Source organism: Chiloscyllium punctatum, chromosome 15 (assembly GCF_047496795.1).
Source record: "Chiloscyllium punctatum isolate Juve2018m chromosome 15, sChiPun1.3, whole genome shotgun sequence".
NCBI lineage: Eukaryota > Metazoa > Chordata > Chondrichthyes > Orectolobiformes > Hemiscylliidae > Chiloscyllium > Chiloscyllium punctatum.
This window is the reverse complement of record NC_092753.1, coordinates 65,864,273-65,881,497: the sequence shown is the minus strand read 5'-3', so window position 1 is coordinate 65,881,497 and position 17,225 is coordinate 65,864,273. Positions and strand designations below refer to the sequence as shown.

General features: G+C 40.2%; 1 protein-coding gene across 1 annotated transcript in view; it reads right to left on the bottom strand.

The window, feature by feature from the left end:
• Window positions 1-17,225, bottom strand: part of LOC140485851 (ATPase MORC2-like) — an 88,502-nt gene that overhangs the window by 52,471 nt on the left and 18,806 nt on the right. The window contains exons 6-7 of the mRNA XM_072584310.1: window positions 13,446-13,554; window positions 4,059-4,218 (exon numbers count right to left, since the gene is read on the bottom strand). Of these exons, the coding sequence (XP_072440411.1) occupies window positions 4,059-4,218; window positions 13,446-13,554 (269 nt within the window). The remainder of the gene's footprint in view (window positions 1-4,058; window positions 4,219-13,445; window positions 13,555-17,225) is intronic.

Here is a 17,225-nt window from a genome sequence, read left to right as displayed (position 1 = left end):
TATAGTAAAATATGAAGTTGTAACCTTTAGGCAAAGTGTAGAATGTAAAAAGCTTAAATAATAAATTTCTCAACAAAATAAAGAAACAGATGATGTTAGGTGTCAGTACACATGATTTTAAAATATTTCTTTACAATTGTAGTCTGTTAAAAGATCAAATTGAATTGAAGTCACTTGATAGTACAGATGTTGAGTACTGCGGAAAAACAAATATGCGTTATATCTTGCATTCATCAGACCAAAATCTCAAGAATACCAAATCTCAAAAGGGAATAATGAATTATACTCCAAGAGGGCACGGAATGGCTGGTAAGTAGATTGATTGACAGAGGTTTTGCAATGGAGAGAATATACCAGGGTACAGTTAACTGCAATAATTGCAACTCTGATTGGTCAGGGTATTTTTGGAGGTACTAGACCAGGGAATCGCTGTTCCATAAGTTTTGTTTCAGTTGAGAAAGGTGTGAAGTCTGTACGTGTTGTGTTTGCAAAATGCAGAGCCCTACATATGAATATGTGTGACTTCTAGCATGCATCTGACAGCCAGAGTCTGGCTGAAAATCCAAAATTGGTTGATTGTACAATTCTTAGCACAATTGTTGAGGAAATGTTATTCAATAATGGAATAACATTTAATACCAAGCGTCACAAAGATCTACAGCACAGAAAAAAGGCACTTCAGTCCATGAAGTCAAGGTGGGTTAACCAAAGGAAATGCAATGTTACAGGGATAGGGTAGGCACGTGAGTCTTGGTGTGATACTCTTTGGAGGGTAGGCATGGACTCAATGGGTCAAATGGCCTGTTTACACACTGTAGGGATTCTATGATTCTATGGAGTCTGTGCTAGTCAAAAATAACCTAACTATTCTAATTTCATTTTCCTGCACTTAGCTCATAGCTTTGTATACTTTGGTTAGTGGTCAGTTAGCTCTGTTGGTTGGGTGGCTGGTTTTCAGTGAAGAGCTACGCCAACTGTGTGCTCAATTTCGACAGCAGCATAGGTTACCATAAGGACCTCTCCTTTTCAACTTCTTTCTTTACCCAAGGCATGGAGGTCCTCAAGTTAAATCAATGCCAGTTGTCTCTCTCTCTGTGGTCTGGAGGACTACAGTGATTTTACCTTTATGCTTTGGCATCACAAATGTAAATACTTAAATGTTATGAGGGTTATAGGCAGTGAATACTAGATTCCCACCACCCTACGGGTGAAAGACCTTTCGCTCACATCCTCTCAAAACCTTATGCACCTTACCTCAAATCTATGTTCCTTGGTCAGTGATCCCTCCATCAAAAGGAAACACTTCTTTCTGTCTACCATATAAATGACTCCCATCATTTTTATACATCTCAATAATGCCCCTATTCAATCTCCTCTGCTCCAAGGAAAACAAGGTAAAAACAGTAACTGCAGATGCTGAAAACCAAATACTGGATTAGTGGTGCTGGAAGAGCACAGCAGTTCAGGCAGCATCCAAGGAGCAGCGAATGCTGCCTGAACTGCTGTGCTCTTCCAGCACCACTAATCCAGTCCAAGGAAAACAACTCCAGTCTTTTTAATCTTTCTCCATAACTAAAACTCTCCAGATCAGGCAACATCCTGGCAAATCTCCTCTGCACACTCACCATTTCCTGATGAAGGGTTTACATCCAAAATGTCAATTCTCTTGCTCCTCGGATGCTGCCTGACCTGCTGTACTTTTCCAGCAACACACTCTCGACTCTGATCTCGACCATCTGCATTCCTCACTTTCTCCTGCACCCTCACCAGTCCATTCACATCCTAACTATAAGATGTAGATTCCAGAACTGCACATACTACTCTCACTATGGTCTAACCAATGTTTTATACTGTTCAAAGATAACCTCCCTGCTCTTAAACTCCATACTTTAAATAATGATGTCAAGGATCCTACATAAACAAAAACAGAAGTAGCTGGAAAAGCTCAGCAGGTCTGGCAGCATCAGTGAAGAGAATTCAAAGTTAACGCTTTGGGTCCGTGACCCTTCCTCAGAAGAACTTTAATTTCGCTTCACGGATGCTGCCAGACCTGCTGAGTTTTTCCAGCTACTTCTGCTTTCATTTCTGATTTACAGCATCCACAGTTCTTTCAAGTTATTATCAAGTATCCTACAAATGCCTTCTCAACCAACTTATCCATCTGCCCCAGATCTTAAGGAACTCGTGGATACCACATTTGCCAACTTCCCTCTGATGCACAGTGTACCCTAGGATTATATTTTTCATCACATACTCCCTTGCCTTGTTTTTCCTGCCCAAGTACATCATCTCACACCTATCTGGATTGAATTCCATTTGCCACTGATCAGCCTATCTATATCCTCCTGTAATCTAAGGCTTTGCTCCTCACTATTTACCACCTCACCAATTTTTAAATCAACGGCATGGTCCAAGTTTGCAAGCATGGGCTGGTTGACTACAAATAGCTCGTTCTGCTGTGAACAACCAAAGAAGTGGATGTTGTGAAACTTGAAAGGGTTCAGAAAAGACTTACAAGGATGTTGCCAGGGTTGGATGGATTTGAGCTAATGGGAGAGGCTGAATAGGCTGGGGCTGTTTTCCCTGGCGTGTCAGTGGCTGAGGGATTATAGAGGTTTATAAAATCATGAGGGACATGGATACGGCAAATAGACAAGGTCGTCTCCCTGGTGTAGGGAGTCCAGAACTAGAGGGCAGAGGTTTAAGGTGAGAGGGAAAAAAAATTTTAAAGGGATCTATGGGGCAACTTTTTCTCGCAGTGGGTGGTGCGTGTATGGAATGAGCTGCCAGAAGAAGTGGTGGAGGCTGGTACAATTATTACATTTAAAAGGCATCTGGATGGTTTTATGAATAGGAAGGGTTTAGAGGGATATGTTCCAAGTGCTGGCAAATGGGTCTAGATGGGTCTGGTCAGCATGGACGAGTTGGACCAAAGGGTCTGTTTCCATGTTGCACTCTATGACTCTAAGACTTCTATTGGATGTGATTCACCAGTTGTTGGGATATATGGTCTTCATATCTGGCATATATAAAAATCACAAAAAAGATATGCTGTTGAAGCTTTTTTCACTTGCACTCACCAGGTGATAATTAAGAATAAATAAACCTCAAAAGGGAATGAGACATTTAATACAAATGAAATGTTACTGAATTTGCAAATCAGTTAGGCTGCAGTTGGTGTGTTGTGTGTAGTTAAGGAGGACCAATAACAGAAAAAATATTGGAGTCATGTAAAAATTTCAATGGAAATGTAATGGGATGAAAACAGATATTTAACTGGAAAAAGGTGGAAATTTTGTTCAACTAAACTGAAGGATGGAAGGATGTGTTCTATGTTTCTTGTTACTGTTTGCTTCCCTTGGATCTGTATGAAGCAGAGCCAGTTGGTGCACAATCACTAGACTCCACACAAGACATGTCAAAGTCACTGCAGGAACAAATTACTGCAGATACTGGAATCTATACTGAAAACAAGAAATGCTGGTGATCACAGCGGGTCAGGCAGCATTCATGGAGAGAAAGCAAGCTAATGTTTTGAATCTAGATAACTGTCCATCAGAGCTCTCTCTCCATGGATGCTGCCTGATCCATTGCGACCTCCAGCATTTCTTGTTTTCATGTCTAAGTCACTGTTTTGCAAGGTTATGCACCAATAGACAGACTGATAAAGGAAAACATGAATTCTGCAAAAGACTGCATAACTCACTGGATGAGGCAACCAACTTTGATAATCAAGTAGTGATGAATGACCTCAGTGTTGAGTTCAATGTCATCTGATAGATTGAATTGTACAAGCATGCCCTACATCACAACATGCAAGTTCAACAGAAAAAGCAAAGTCAGATGGTCTTTTGTAACATCAATTTGATTTCAACATTGGGAATATCATTTAAAACTATTTAGAATTTTTTGAAGTTTGGTTACAGCCAGTAAATTTCAAAGGTGTTTACAGTTTTGTATGTACAATATATAACATACAAATATTGAAAAGTTTTGATGACTTCCATGACTTAGTAAAATAATTTAGTGGCTATTTATCATAGTGCACATGTCCTTACCACTTGCTCCTGTAATTTTATTAAACTGCTGCATCATATGAGACTCGTTTTTAAATGGAGAATATTTATGAATGAGTGCAATTTCAATGGAGAATTTTTCTTTGTCTGTCATGATGGGTTCCTTAGTTGCAACATACCAGGATGGCATCGGCACAATCACCTAGAAAACCAAAAACAAAATCCATTTGGAGTATTGTGTACAATTTTGGTTGCCTTGCTACAGGAAGGATGTTATTAAACTGGAAAGAGTGCAGAAAAGATTGACAAGGATGTTACCGAGACTGGAATGTCTGAGTTATAAGGAGAGACTGGAGAGACTGCACCATTTTTTAAATCCCTGAAAGGGATGACCTTACTGAGGTTTATAAAATCATGAGGGACACAGATAAGATGAATAGCCAAGGTCTTTTCCCCAGAGTAGGGGAGTCTAAAACCACAGGGCAGAGGTTTAAGGTGAGAGGGGAGAAACTTAAAAGGGACCTGTGGGGGTATCCAAGGTGGCGGTGATCTAGGAAAGATTTGGAGGCTCAGGCAGCAGCGAAAAGTGGCCGAACAGAGGCTGAAAGCTATGTTTGGTACCCATAGGGAGGGCCTCAACTGGGACCTTGGGTTCATGTCACACTACAGGTGACCACCATTGCACTATACACACACACAGACATGCCTAAACACACACACACACACACACAGGCACTCCTACAGTCGCGCATACCCACACAGGCGCGCGCGCACACACACACACACACACACACAGGCACTCCTATACACAGACACGCACACATTCACACAGACTCCTACAGAGACACACACTCCCACGTGCACCCTCTCACAGACTTAGACCCCTTTACACTCACACACACATATACACTCTCTCTCACAGACACTCACAACCCCCCACCGAAGACAGACAAACAGACACACACACACTCTTACAGACACACGTACTCCCACACTCACACATGCATCCTCTCACAGACTTAGACTCCTTTACACTCACACACACATATATACTCACATAAACTTTTGTTATAAATTCTGTGCCCTCCACAACCACCTGATGAAGAAGCAGCGCTCCGAAAGCCAGTCCTTCCTATTAAACCTATTGGACTATAACCTGGTGTTGTATGATTTTTAACTTCAGCGATCTATGTAGCTCCGCACCACATTGCAAGCGGGATGAAGTCCTAATCCACCCTAACCGGACCACCACGATACCCTGGGCCTCTGCAAAGGTTGTGGAGTCCTAGGAAACTGTCAGCGACCAACTTGCCTTGGTTTTCACCATCCAGGGATGCTGAAGAAGGGAGGACATACATCCGAGGCCGAGCCCGCGGCCCAGCCTGCAGGATCCTCTGACTAAATTTCCTACCAGGTCCTGGTAAAAGATTTTGCAAAATCTCACAATATGTAAGGGAAGCGGATAGAGAAGAAGCTGGCTCTGATCTCTATCATGCTGCAGAAGCACGAACAGCAGCTGGAAGACCTGAAGAAAAGGACAGAGGAGGTAAAACGCAGGGTCACAGTGGTGGAAGCTCATACTGATCTCTCCAAAAGGTAGGATCCAGGCTCTGGAGATGTAGGTCCGTAATTTGCTTGACCAGATTGATGACCTCGAGAACAGGGGCAGGAGAAAAAATATTTGGACCGACAGTCTGCCAGAGGGTAAAGAAGGTGAGCAACCAGTGGAACTTATTGAGGACTGGCTGCTGAAATTCCTTAACTTGGAGGCTGGAATGAGAAGCTTGATAATTGAGAGGACTCACTAGGTCATGGCACGGACGTCAGGTCTGGACTAATGTCCTCATCCTGTCTTGGTGGTTTCATCATGTTAGAGATAAGGAGAGAATTGTGGAAGCTTCCAGAATCCAGGGGAGGAATCCGAAAGCCCTGGTTTATGAGGGTTCTAGGATCATGTTCTTCCAGGACTTCTCAGCGGTGGTGACCCAGAAAGAAAATCCTATGACGGCATCGAGAAAAGACTGAAGGAGCTCGGGATCCAGTACTCTGAGGTATGTGGCAGTTCTTTGGATCACCTTAGATGGATCTGTATATCTCCTTGACACTTTGTGGAGAAATTAACTTAATCTGAACAATTTAGTATGCACAAATAGTAGCGTTGCTTGGGTAGGTCTCTACTTTTCTTTACAAAAAAGAGTAAGTCCAGTTGGGTCACTTTTGTCCTTTTTTTAAAATTGATAACCATCTGGTCTAAACAATGATCAGGAGCGGTTGGGATGTGTACTCTCATTTTCTATGTTAAGTTATACCAAAGGATGGGTGGTGTACTTACCTGTTTTTTTCAAAATTTCTTTGTTCACATTGTTATTTCATGGTGTATTTTCTTTCTCTGCTTGTGTTTGTGATGCAGCTCTAGGTAGGAGGAGAGAAAATTGTTCGGATGGCTGAATGCTTACTTACGGGCAATTTATGCCCAGTTCAGGTATTTGAATGCCCTGGCTGCAGCATTGGCCGTGAATTGGGAAGTTGGGTTTCGGGAGGTCTAGATTCCCTCTTTGGCCAAGGAGCGAGTTCCTCTATTCAGTGCCATTGGTGCTTTATATGGTGGCTTGTTTTTTTTGTTTTTTGTTGTATATAGTCTTTGATAGCTTTGTATGTTTGTTAACTGTAGTGGTTTTAGTTTATGTAGTTTTTATGTTCGATGGATCTAGTGACACTAAAGCTTAATGATTTGTAATTCGAGTCTCTCCTCTCTGAACTCTAAATGTTACTGCAGAAGGTTATGGCTAATGACTTGATTAAATGGTGTACCAGGAACATCAAGGGGGGTCACTCACCAATTAAGAGGAAAAAAGTACTCTCAAGTCTTAGAAAGGAAAAGGTGAATATTGCTTTACAGGATGATAGAGAGCATTTGAAACTACAGCAGAATGGCTTTGATCTTTTCATATTTTAAGAAGTAGGGGAGTGGCTATATTCGTTAGGAGGAATCTCCGACTTACATCACTGGAATGTGTTAAAGACACACATGGGAGGTTTGTAATCCTCAAAGCCCTGATAAACATAGAAGAATATGGTATTTTGAACGTTTACTGTCCTCTGGCCCATCCCCTCAAATTTTTGGTAGATGCATTCTCTAAATTGATCAGTCTCGAGTCCCAGCATATCATTATTGGGGGAGATTTTAACTGTCTCATGGATCCTACAGTAGACAGGTTGTCCAAAGGCCCCCCGGTACCCTCTGTGCAAACTGAACAATTAGTGCATCTGTGTGTGGAGTTAAGATGGTGGATATCTGGAGGCATCTCCACCCTACAGGGAGGAATTTTACGTTTGTTTCCAATCCACACAGATGTCACACCAGGATTGATTTTTTTTCTGACTCCCGTGGCAACCCTGGACTTGGTGGCATTTTGTTTGATTGGTAACATTACCATCTCTGATCACACTCCAGTGTAGCTGTTGGTTAAGACTAAGGATACTACAGTGGACCCAAGGCACTGGCAGATGGATCTCTTTATCCCTAAGGATAATAAGATTATGGAGTACTTTTCTAAGGAATTTAGGGCATTTATAGACATTAACTCAGGCTCAGTTAGTAGCCCATCCATCCTCTGGGACACTGCCAAAGCCTATGCCAGGGTGTTAGTTATTTCCTACACTGTCAGTAGAAAGTGGCAGAAGGGCAAGTAGCAACGTCTCCTCAAAGCACGGTTGAAGGCAGCCGAGATGGCTTACTTTGACAGGCCCTCATTGGTCAAGCTACAGAGGACTACGGTGCTGCAGTCTCATGCAGACAGCAAAGAAGGAGCTGGGTTTTGCAAAACAAAGGTTATATAAGCATGGTGACAAACCAGGCAAGTACTTAGCGTATCTCACATGGAAAAGGCGTGCCCCTCAAGTCATTATGTCGATTAGGGAAGGGTCTGGGAACCTAACATGTGATTCCAAAAATATTAATGCCGCATTCCAGAGATTTTACTCTGAATTATACCAATCTAAGAGTTGTGAGGGGGGGCAGGCCAAGATGGATTCCTTTTTCAAGGATCTGGAGCTCCTGCGTGCAACCCCTGAACAAGAGTCTTTTCTCAATGCCCCCTTATCAGAGCAAGAGGTGCAGGAGGCTGTGAAATAGCTTCAGAGAGAAAAGGCACCTGGTCCTAATGAAATTCCAAGCAAATTCTATGAGGAATTTATAAGCATACTGTCAGGCCCATGTTCAACATGTTCGATGACTTGTACAGTCATGATCATCTCCTGCCATCTCTCAGACAGGCCAATATTTCGCTTATTCTTGAAAAAGTGAAGATTCCAAAGGACTCTGCTTCTTACAGGCCCATTTCAATCTTAAATATTGATTTTAAAATCCTCTCTAAAACTCTTGGGTTAAGGCTGGAAATTGTGTTACCTTTTATTGTTAAAGAGGACCAGATGGGCTTCATAAAGGGCTGCAGATCTTCCAATAATGTAAGGAGGCTGCTTAATGTAATTCAAGCGTGTCAACAATAGTCAATACAAGGACTGGTGATTTCTCTAGATGCAGAGAAGGCATTTGAGCGAATTGAGTGGCCATGCCTTTTTTAGACTCTGGAACGGTTTGGTTTGGGCGAAGTCTTCATGAGTAAAGGTTCTCTGCAGTGAACTTCTCGTTGCGGTCATCACCAATGGGGTACGATCAAGAAATTTAGCATTTTAGGGGCAGTCAGCATGGCTGTCCCCTTTCGCCATTGCTTTTTACATTGGTGATTGAAATGTTGGCAGTTGCAATTCGTAGGAATCCCCATATATCGGCTCCAGAAGTGGGTCAAAATTACATAAGATTTCATAGTATGTGGATGATGTCCTCATTTTCTTGTCAAATACAACAGTTTCAGTGCCTCGCCTGACACAATGCATCAGCACGTTTGGCACCTTTTCGGGGTACAAGATTAATTTTGCTAAATCAGAGCTATGCCTATGGGTGGTATTATGAAGGTGCAAGGTCTTGAGGGCAAATCTCAATTCCCATTTATGTGGTCACAGTGGGGTTATGTATTTGGGCATATTCATCATTCCAGTTCTTGATCGATTAGCTAATTTTGTTCAATTATTCAACAAAAGCAAACAAGACCTTCAAAGATGAGAGGTGCTTCCAGTCTCATGATTAGGTCAGATAGCTCTCATTAAGATGAATATTCTCCCCTTTTGTTGTAGCCTATGTAGATGGTCCCCCTGATTTTCAATAAGCAAACATTCAGAAGACTGAACGGCTGTTTCAGCTCTTTTACTTGGCATCATAAGTGGCCCCTTATTAAATTAGCTAAACTGCAACTGCCTCACAAACTGGGGGGAGTGGGATTCCCAGGATGTACACGTATTTGGAAAGGCAAGGACAGATTAGGAATAGTCAGTATAGCTTTGTGCATGGGAAATCAAGTCTCACAAAATTGATTGAGTTTTTTTGAAGAAGTAACAAAGAGGATTGATGAGAGCACAGCAGGAGATATGACCTATATGGACTTCAGTAAGGCATTTGACAAGATTCCCCATGGGAGACTGGTTAGTAACATTAGGTCTCACAGAATACAGGGAAAACTAGCCATGTGGATACATAACTGGCTCAAAAGTAGAAGAGAGAGGGTGGTGGTGCAGGGATGTTTTTCAGACTGGAGGTGTGATCAATGGAGTGCCACAAGGGTCAATGCTGGGTCCACGACTTTTTGTCATTTATATAAATGGTTTGGATGTGAACATAAGAGGAATAGTTAGTAAGTTTGCAGATGACACTAAAATTAGAGGTGCAGTGGACAGTGAAGAAGGTTACCTCAGATTACAGCAGGATCTTGATCAGATAGGCCAATGGGCTGAGGAGTGGCAGATGGAGTTTAACTTAGATAAATGCAAGGTGCTGCATTTTGGGAAAGCAAAAGGACTTATACACTTAATGGTAAGGTCCTAGGGAGTGTTGCTGAACAAAAAGACCTTGGAATGCAGGTTCACAGTTCCTTGAAAGTGGAGTCGCAGGTAAATAAGATAGTGAAGAAGGCATTTGGTATGCTTTTCTTTATCGGTCAGAGTATTGAGTTCAGGAGTTGGGAGGTCGTGTTGCGGCTGTACAGGACATTGGTTAGGCCACTTTTGGAATATTATGTGCAATTCTGGTCTCCTTCCTATTGGAAGGATTTTGTGAAACTTGAAAGGGTTCAGAAAAGATTTCCAAGGATGTCGCCATGGTTGGAGGATTGAGCTATAGGGAGAGGTTGAATAGGCTGAGGCTATTTTCCCTGGCACATTGGAGGCTGAGGGGTGACCTTATAGGGGCATGGATAGGGTAAATAGACAAGGTCTTTTCCCTGGGATGGGGGAGTCCAGAACTAGACAGCAGAGGTTTAGGGTGAGAGGGGAAAGATATAAAAGAGACCTACAGGGCAATGTCTTTACGTTGAGGGTAGTGTGTATGTCGAATGGGCAACGAGAGGAAGTGGTGGAGGCTAGTACGATTGCAACATTTAAAGGCATCTGGATGGGAATATGAATGGGAAGGGTTTGGAAAGATATGGACCGGGTGCTGGCAGGTGACTCTATGACTGTATCAATTAAACTACTTCTATCTTACATGAGTGACTGGGTTTGTGGGGACCCTTTTTCAATATTGTTGGATATTGAAACCTCTCAGGCAAAGTGCCCACTTACTAGTTTGCTGTTTTTGGACAAAATGAGGACAGTTAACAAACATTGCCATAACCCAATAGTTATCAATACTGTTAAAGCATGGAAGGCAATTTGGCAGAGGGAAGGCAATATTGTCAAAACATCTTTTCTTACACATATCATGGGTATGACGGGTTTTCAACTGGGGATGATGGATTCTGGATTTAAACATTGGGCAGCAAGGAGTGTGTCTTGCATGGATGATTTATTTGAGGGAAACACATTGATGACTTTTTATTAGTTAGCGCGGAAATACGAGCGATCTGGCACAGACTGCTTTCTTTTCAATTTAGGCATTTTACTAAAAAAAAGGCTACACTTTTGACTGATCTCTACAAATCAGACATAGACAGGAAGGTGCGCAGCGCTAAGAGTATATTTTCTGTCAGCACTTTATACTAACAGCAGCCCGTCAGATGAGTTTGATCAACTTTGCAGGGTGTGGGAGTGAGAACTAGGCATTGACGTCTCCTCAGAGGTATGGGAAGATACTTGGGAAACCACAAGAAAGATATCAATTTGCAACAGGACCCATGCTTTATAGTTGAAGATCCTCCACAGGGTTCACTTGGCTCCAGATAGTTTGTCAAAATTTAAACCAGGAGTATCTTCAACATGCCCCAAGTGTACAGTTAGTATGGGCACTCGTGCCCATTGTTTGTGGTAGGCTTCAAACATACTGGAGCACTGTGGCAGGTGCAATGGGGGGATTTTGGGTGTAAGGATGGAGAAGAACCCAATCTCTCTGGCCTGTCCAGTGTAATCCTCACTTTCTGCGCAAGAAAGAATATCTTGTTAGGTTGGCTGTCCAAAATCCCCTGGGCCTGTCAGATTGGCATAAGACTGTTATGGAGCATATCCCCTCGGAATTTCTTACAAGCATGGTACACAATAAAGACTAAGAATTTCTATAAGATATGGCAGCCCTTTTTGGAATATCTGGACCCAGATTTGTCTGCCACACAATTAAATGCTTTTATATAGCCATAACGATTGTGCTTTAAGAGTCCAATATCCAGACAAGGGGAACTGCGAACGTGTGAATATATGAAAAATAATGCTCTCGATATTCGAGAGTGTTTTGTTTTGCTGAGCTGTATTATTATTTATTATTTTTTGTTAGCTAATATTTATTTATTTAGTTAAGTAGTTAGTTGGGTTTTAAAAATATATTTTTATACATATTTATACATTTCTACACGAGGACGATTTGAGTTTTTAAAAGGGTGTTCTTCCTTTGTATTATTTTGTATTTGTTGTAATACTAAAAGATCTATTTTTCAATAAAAATGTAGTTTTTAAAAAAAGGGACCTGAGGGGCAACTTTCTGTTTTAAAATACAGAATGGTGTGTATATGGAACAAGCTGCCAGAGAAGTGGTAGAGGCAGGTACAACGGAGACATTTGGACAGGTACATGGATACATTAGAGGGTTATGGGACAAATAAAGAAAAACGGAACTAGTTCAATTTCGGAAACTTGGTTGCCATGGACAAGTTTGGTCAAAGGGTTTGTTTCCATACTGTCTGACTCTATTCATTAAGGGCATTGTTAAAGGCACAAAACACTTCCATATTCTCAAATGCAAACATGCTAGTCACTTCATATTTCATATTTCTGCTCGACATGACTAACCTGCACAAAAAAAGGCACTGAAAAGTGCGATAAGGTATACTCTTGATATTTTTGTGCAGCTTCAGCACCTTATTTTAAATAGCAAACAGATTTTTCACTTCTTTACAACAAAATTATACTAACATTTCTGTGCCAAAGGAAAGTTAGATGATTAAGGCACAAGTTAGTCACCAGGTTGAGGTTGCACTGAACACCATAATGGATGATAATCTAGAAAAAGTCCAGATCTGTCAAATGCTGAATATCAATGTTGCAGGCAAATATACCAAATACATTATGATTTGAAAAACAACTGAGAAGACAGTGACTTGGTAATATTGTGTTAGGAACTCCAGAGCTGAAATTACTTGAGATTTATAATGTGCTCATATCTCATGCTCAGCGGAAGGATGCAAGAACATCATAAACTGGTTCTTCAGCCACACCCACAAGGATCCAGATATATTAGTCTTGGTCTTGCAAAGTATCAAGTATCTGCTCATAGTTTACATTATCAGAGATACAAAGGGGATGAAGGCAAGGATTCTGCTCTCAAAGATTTGGTGAACAACTGAAGGCTAGTATGGTCAGTGAGATTGGAACATTGAATTGTAAGGGCAAAAGGAGGTCATACCTCCAAATGGGATTTCACCTAGCAATCTTAATGATACGTAAGTTAGATTTGTGGTCTTATTCATGCAGCAGTTGCATCCCTACCTCTTGGTCAGAAAATCCAGGTTTGAGTCTATGCTAGGACTTGTCAATAGAAGGTGCAGTTGTAATATAGTCAAACAGGTTTATTGTCCTGAGAATAAGAGTGTTTTTTGTTAATTTTGGACATTAGGACTGTTAACAGTTTTAACCAGAGTAATTGTTTTGAATACTGTTCATTATCCACTTAAAATGACAGAAACAGCTTTTGTACTGCTGTTTCAGTAATACTCAAGTTCATTGGTAATACTCAAGTTCTGTACTAATCTGTTGACTGGACATATGAAGGTGGGTATCCAACATGATCGACACTCTCATTTTCTCAGATCCAGGGTGAATCAGGGAACCGACCAAGCACTTACAGGATTAGACTGACAAAACAAAATGCTGAAAATAAAGTTCTCTCTCACTTACCTCGTCAATACCTTCTTTCTCATAAAAAGTTCGAGATATAAGGATGCACGTCATGGTATTGTCTTTTTTGGTAAAGAGAATGAAATCCATTCCTATCCTCATTGAACCACTGAAAGAAGTCAAGTCATAATTAACTATAGTGGAGTGGCTGATTGTGATTCACACAGCTGTAGTATTATCACAATTTAACAGAATAGCTACAACTTCAGCAGCTTTTTGTCAGGTTTCTAGTTCACAAATTTACAATCCACAGAAATTGAATTGAGTGTTATGTTGGCAGTAACAAAAAGTAGATGCTATTTCTGATAAGGAACAAATTAGTGGAAAATGCAATTCAGTACAGAAAATGAATGAAGTAATACATTTTGGAATAAGGATAAAATTTGGTGTATTTCTCAATGTAGCTCAAGAACACAAGGACAAAATGTACAAGTTTATTAACTCCTAACATTTGTTAGACCAAGGTCTTCAAACTCAATGAGTAGAACAGTTTGTTTAAAATTTAGACAAAAAGTCTTAAAATGTCACACTGCCATTACTGACAGAACATAATGAAAAAATACATTTGCAAATTCTCTGCAACAATTCAAAAGAGGCTCATACATACATATTTGATTAGCATTTCAGAGATTTTGACAAGTTGCTAAATTGAATATGCTTCTTTAAGATGCTAACTAAAGTGTAAAACAATAATTCAAGCTATTTAGTTACCATTAATTGCATTCTTAAATTTAAAAAAATCTCTTACTTGAATGTGATTTCTGCTGCTAGATTATTTTGGAGTCATTTAATATCTGAACAGTGTTGTCATTGGTAAGCAGGACTAAGATTTAAGGTTTCAATTGGATTCTCAACTTATAAAACTCAGTTGGAAACAATTACTCACACTGGAGCTGAATTTTATCTTCAACCAGTTGGCAAGTGATATATGTTCTCATGTTCACCATTCTGTCCCTCAGATTCACAGATAAAGGAATGTCTTTAATTATGAGAATTTTTTAAAAAAGAAATATCACTGCACATGTGAATCTGTGATTTAGATATGTCACTCTTATATAGATTCACATCAGTGTATGACTTTTCTCATTTCATGGCCTATTAACCTGTCACAAATCCAGCTGAATGTGCTCACTAGTATAGCATAAAGGATATCTCGGGCACTTGTGTAACAACTGATAAATCATTACTCAAATAGTACACCTAGCCAAATGCAAAGTACTTACCCATTGTACCAATCAGGTTCTAAATATGGCAAACAATCAGAACACGCAACATTAAGCAATCATTTTGAATAAGACAACCAAGGCCAAAGTGAATACGATGCTTTATTTCTTAATATCCCTGCCTACATATGATCCACGTGTCTGGATTGCAGGTTTTAGTGCAGCATGTCACTTCCCAGTGAAACAGTTGTCAAGGATTAATTGCTAGATTGGTGATGATTTTCTTTGTATGTTTCTTCATTGGGACCACAGTGTCAAGAGTTCTCTGAAACCTCATGGCAGTCAGCATTTAAAACAATGCTCTGGCTCAAGAACGATTTGCCATTTGCACATCAAACCCCAGGAAGCTGCAGGTTGTCAACACGTGCTGAACAAATTGAAAATTGGAAGTGTGTTTATTTCTTGATTCCTAAAAACAATCTTACATGACATGATGACAATTCAGATATTATGTTAGGTCCTATCTGGAATACTACATGCAAATTTGTTCCTCACGATACAGGAAAATTTTAATTGCGCGAGGGAAAAGTGCAATACGCTGTATTTGGTAAAGATTTTTCAAATGCTGAAAAAAATAAACATGGTAAACATAGGTTAACTTTTCTGTGGGGTTAGGGTCATAAATTCCAACACCAAGTTTCACTGTTATGGCATTAACACTTTCATTTCTTTGCCAAAGATCTCCATCAACTATATTGGACATCCTCAGTCATTCTGTTCCCAGCATGGATTTTGGATTAAGTACATTGCCATTGTCCATTTTGTTCTCCTTTCTGTAGAGTCAGATAAATGTCAGGTTCAAAAACATTTTATTTGGGATGCTACCCCTTCAACAATTTATTCAGAATGTTCCTACAAGTTTCTGCCTTTTTCATTGTCCAAAAGATAAATTAGCATAAACTTATTGATGTTTAAGTAATTGAACAATCTATCTGAACACCACCACTGTACCTTTTAATCTGTGCGCTGTTCTTTACATACTGCTTTGGCATGAAGGGAAGTAGGGTGAGTATAAGCAGGCAGGGAAAGAGTTAAGTTCTAAGTTTTGTGAAACAAGAGGTTCAGTTGAGCATGACTCAGATCAGATAAGTACTTACAGTTAACAATGGGGTGCTGGAGGCAAGGGTAATGGGTTAACAAGGTGGAAAAGCAGTCATTTAACAATATTGGAAGTATTCAGTATGCAAGTTCAGCTAACAAGGGTATAAGTATCCATTGTATGAATTCCATTAACAAGGTTAAGAACATTCATTGTATAACAGTAAAGGGCTTGGTCCCTGCTTTTGATATTCGTTGATTGTAACAGTCATCCAATTAATATGTATGTTCTCTTATCTGGATGCTCCTCCCTGTAAAATGACTATATAGTTTATTGAGAAACTGCTCTTCCAGAGAAGACCAGGAACCCATGTCGCGATTCGAGATCGTTCCCTCCCTCCAGGGCCCGGAATAAAGATGAAGGAGGCAAAACTATACTGTATCTCTGAGCGTTTCACTTTGACTGAGGGGCAGGCGGGCAGGCGGGGGGGGGTAATGGGACAACAGTACAACTATGGCCACTTTATCTTTACAGAAGGTGTAGCTTCCAAAGTCAGCAACAAGTGAAGTGTGCTCAAATATTAAAGTACCTGAGGCTGAGGAAAATTGTGAAGCATATTACACAGATTGGAATTTTGGAACGGATTCAACTGTTAGTATTTTTTTTCTGAAAGTAGAAACCATAACATTAGATTATTTGAAATCTTTGAGTAAAGTTACACAGAGTTAGAACACAAACAGAGTAGAAACAAAAGCCAGATCTCACATGGATGAGCTGCTTCATGATTACACAGCATTGAGTTAAAAGTTCAGAATCCTGACCTTCATGTCAGCAGTAAAATTAGCTGTTGAAAATTGAAAAACTTCAGTTAGATGAAAGAAAAGAGAAATAAAAAGGGGAAAAAAAGTGAATAGAACAATGGAAAGTATAGGGAGAAAACAGAACTGTAAATAAGAAAGCTTGAATTGGAAAGTGAGGGGAAAAATGAACAAAGGGAAATGGAAAGAGAGTAGAAAGAGAAAGGAAAATGCAGTATAAAAGTTTGAAGTCCCAAAGATAGGAAGAGTTCAAACAAAACGAGCAGCTGAAGACAATTTGGGAGCTCTCACACATAAATCACAAAAAGCTACCATAGAATTTCTGTGGATAACAGGGAAGGGAAATAGAATGTTGGCTTCTATTTCAAAGGATTGGAGCATAAAAGCAGGGAAGTCTGGCTCAAACTATACAAGACACCACACAGGCCACAACTAGAATACCGACAAGAGTTTTAAGCCCCTTACTGTTGAAGAAAAGATATACTGGCATTGGAGGCAATCCAGAGAAGATTTACTAAATTGATCCTTGACGTGGAGAGATTTGAGGAGAGCTCGTGTAAGAAGTGACCTATTTAAAACAAAAATATCTTTTGAGTGTTTGGTAAGGTGGATGTTGAAGGGTACTTTCTATTTGAAAGAGAATCTAGGTCCAAAGTGCATAATCTCCGTAAGGGATCATCCAGTTATCACAGATTAGGAG